At 53.1% G+C, this 3,762-nt stretch overlaps 1 protein-coding gene across 1 annotated transcript; it reads left to right on the top strand.

Annotated features, from left to right (window-relative positions):
• Positions 1-1,542: 1,542 nt before the first annotated feature.
• MRPS24 (mitochondrial ribosomal protein S24) lies at positions 1,543-3,306 on the top strand (the record flags this gene model as incomplete). Its single annotated transcript, XM_080701154.1, has 4 exons — positions 1,543-1,581; positions 1,649-1,705; positions 1,780-1,891; positions 3,023-3,306. The coding sequence occupies 4 exons, from the start codon at positions 1,543-1,545 to the stop codon at positions 3,304-3,306; spliced, it is 492 nt and encodes a 163-aa protein (XP_080557280.1).
• Between the last annotated feature and the right edge of the window lie 456 nt (positions 3,307-3,762).

Below are 3,762 nucleotides of genomic sequence, written 5' to 3'. Positions count from 1 at the left end.
CCCCACCTGCATAACCCATCCTTTAAGAGTTGGGTAGTTTTAAGGAAACACGTTTATTTGTGGATAAACATTTTTTCTTTGTTTTCTTGTGGTGCCCGAGATGAAACATGTGTTCTGCTCCCTGAGCTACACCCCTCCAGCGTGTGCGTGTGTGTGTGTGTGTGTGTGTGTGTGTGTGTGTGTAGGGGTTACCAGAGATTGAACCCAGATCGTTCTACCTGGGACACTTACAAGCCCGATTTTATTTTATTTTTGTTTTTGAACCGGTCTCACTTGCTGAATCTGGTCACACCCTGGGGCCTATTTTTTATTTTGAAACAGTCTTGCTAAATTGCAGACGGTTTCGCTAAATTTCTGAGTCTGGTTTCAAATTTATCCTCCAGTCTCAGCCTCCCAAGAATTGGGAATAGAAGTAATATCTTACTAACTGGGAATAGAAGTAATACCTTACTTGGCCCAAATAATCTTTTTTTTTTCTTTTTCAGGTTGTGTATGGAACCTGGGGCATTGGAACTTCTAGCTACACCCCCTGCCCTATTTTTATTCTTTATTTTGAAACAGTGTCTCACTAAATTGCGGAACACCTCACTAAGTAGCTGAGGCTGTCCACTAGCCCCAATCCTCTAGTCTCAGCCTCCCAAATGCTGGGATTACAAGCGTGCCCCACTACATCCGTCTTCCAAATAATCTTTTAAAGTAAGCGGGATAGGCCGGGTGTGGTGGTGCATGCTTGTATTCCCAGCGTTTGGAAGGCTGAGACAGGAGGATCTCGCAGGTTCGAAGCCAGCCTTAGCTACTCAGTGAGGCTCTCAGCAATTTAGTGAGACCCTGTTTCCAAATAAAATATAAAATAGGTCTGGGAGTGTAGTCGGAGGTCGAATGCCCCTGGGATCCATCCTCAGTACCAAAAAAAATTTAAGCGGGACAGCCGGGATTGGCAGAATTCCCCTGGGTCAGACCCCAGTGAAACACACACACATGCTGGGCGTGGTGGCGCACGCTTGTAATCCTGGCGCTTGGGAGGCAGAGACAGGAGGATCACGCAGGTTTGAAGCCAGCCCCGTTGGCTTAAGAGACTCTGTTTCCAAATAAAAATATAAAACTAGGTCTGGGAGTGTAGCCCGGAGAAGGGTTTCCAGGAACCCCAGTACCACCAACACACACACACACACACACACACACACACACACACACACACACACACACGATTATCTGGAGATCTGGAGACAGTATTTAGCAGCCTAATTTTTAAGACTTGGGGCCTCAGGATCCAGGTAGGGCGGAGTCGGACGCGGTGCAAGTTTTCTCCTATTCTCCCATTTCAGGAAGTCAACGCTTCCTATCTCTTGGGAGACTAAATCTCACATTTTTTATTCTCAAATTTCCTGATCTAAAATCTGCCACCAGGCGGCAGCACTGGGCTGACGGGGGGCGGGGTAGGGAGCCGAGGTCCTTTCCAGGAGCCCCGCCCATCGCCCCGAGAGCCCGCCCACTCGCGCCTGCGCGGTCGGACCGGCTCCGCCCCCGTGCGCTCTGCTCAAGATGGCGGCGTCCTTGTGCTGCCGGGCGCTGCGGCCACAGGTGAGCGGCGGGGGCCGGCACGGCGGCGGTGGGCTCTTGCTTTTGTCTCACTCCCCCCCACCCCCAGGTGCTGTCGTGGAGCCGGGAGCTGCGCGGCCTGCACACCTCCGCCGCCTGCGCCAAGGTGAGCGGGAGCGCCCGGGCGGGGTCGGGGTCGGGGCCGCTCCTGGGCGCCGAGTGACGGCCCTTCGCCTCTAGAATCGGGCGGCCAGAGTCCGCGTGGGCAAGGGGGACAAGCCGGTGAGCTACGAGGAGGCGCACGCCCCGCACTTCATCGCGCACCGCAAGGGGTGGCTGTCGCTGCACACAGGTGAGCCGGGCGGGGGTCGCGCCGCGCGCTCGACGAGGGGCCGGCCGAGTCTCCTGCGGCCGGGACTCAGCCTCCACCTAACAAATGAGCCCGCGTCCACGGCCGCGATTTTGCGTCGCTGCCGGTGTCCCGAGATGGGGAATGTGCGGAGGCCGTAGAATCTGACAGCAGGAAGAGTTGCTTAAAACCAGGACGCTGTCTACCGGAGCACCGGCGCTTTCTACAGTGTGTATAGTTGCAAGTTCTTGGGTTTTTTATTTTTTTCATTTTTACCCCCTTTAATTTGTGTGTGTGTGTCTGTGTGTGGTGCTGGGGATGGAACTAAGGGTCACAGGTAAGTCCTCTGCCGCCGATCCACGCCCCCACACAACTAAAGTTTATTTGTGGCCTCCAAACCAATATTTGCAAGGTTATTCAGTGACACAGCAGTGCCCACATAACAATTCTGTGGCAAAATAGAACAAGCTGTCATACTGTTTAAAAGGTCTTTTTCTGTCTATAGCCTGGAAGTAGAATGCATCCGAGTTCCATCCCTAGCACCACCAAAAAAAAAAAAAGAAGATGGGCTGGGGGTTCAGCCTGGAGGTAGATCTCCCTAAGTTCAATCCTTAGAACTAACCAAACCCCCAAACCAAGGCAAAGTAGGTTCTTGGTTTGATCCCCATCACCACAAAAAAATACAGGTCCTGGTTCCCCTACCCCTGCATGTTCTTGTTTGCAGTCTGGGCGTGGGTGTGCGGATTCTTGACTGTAGGGTCCTGTGAGGTCCACCGGTGGAAGGCGGCCCTGGCTTATGAGATGCCCTTGGCCCTGATGCCAGAAGTCTGCTGGCTTCACCTGTCTGGCCCACAGGTTGACCCGTGCTCCTGGACAGGAGCTAAGGGAAAGGGATAGACACGGAGGTGTCTCCTGAGTTGTGCCATGGCCCAATCCTGTCTTCCCTTTGTAAAATGAGTATCATGAAAATACTTAGGGTTGTTTTGGGAGTTAATGAAACAGTATACTTTGAACTTTAAAGCATTATTCTTGTTGTTCCTTGAGTAGAAGAAAAGGGACGCGGCTGTGGTGGGGGTGGGGGGTGGCCGGGGCTCCTGCAGTGCCGAGGGACTGAATTCTGCTGCCTTCTCCTAGGTAACCTGGATGGAGAAGACCACGCTGCCGAGCGAACGGTGGAGGATGTCTTCCTTCGCAAGTTCATGCTGGGCACCTTCCCGGGCTGCCTGGCTGACCAGCTGGTCCTCAAGCGCCGGGCCAACCAGGTGGAGATCTGTGCCCTGGTGCTCAGGCAGTTGCCAGCCCACAAGTTTTACTTCCTCGTGGGCTACAGCGAGACTCTGCTCTCGCACTTTTACAAGTGCCCTGTGCGACTGCACCTCCAAACCGTGCCCTCTAAGGTTGTGTACAAGTACCTCTAGGAGGCTCTTTCATGTCAGGAGAGTGCAGAGGACAGGCTGTGGACTGAGTGAAGAGGGACCAGGAGTGCGGCCTCCTCCGCATCCAGCTGCTGTCCAGGAGAGCCGCCTGCTGTCCTGCCGCCTGCCTCCGCCCTTCCCATCGGGAACTTGAGGTAGTTGGGGTGGACGCTCCGGGTGCTTGAAATTTAGCTCATGGCTACAGTTCAGTGAGGACCTCCTGCCATCTCTACCAGGCACTTTACCCAAAGTTCTTTGTTTTCTCTCAAAATGAAAAGATGCAATTTTGGTGTTAATAACATAATTGGTGTCGTCTTTATCAAAAACAGTATGGATGTGGTCCATTTGTACACCCTTCCACCACCATCACTTTTTTTTTTTTTTTTCCCTTCGGTACTGGGGACGGAATCCAGGGGCATTCCTGAGCTACACCCCCAGCCATTTTTTTTTAACCTTTAT

This window comes from Muscardinus avellanarius, assembly GCF_963383645.1.
Source record: "Muscardinus avellanarius genome assembly, chromosome: 9".
In the NCBI taxonomy this organism is placed as follows: domain Eukaryota; kingdom Metazoa; phylum Chordata; class Mammalia; order Rodentia; family Gliridae; genus Muscardinus; species Muscardinus avellanarius.
The sequence above is the reverse complement of the archived record's forward strand: the minus strand, read 5'-3'. Positions and strand labels throughout refer to the sequence as shown.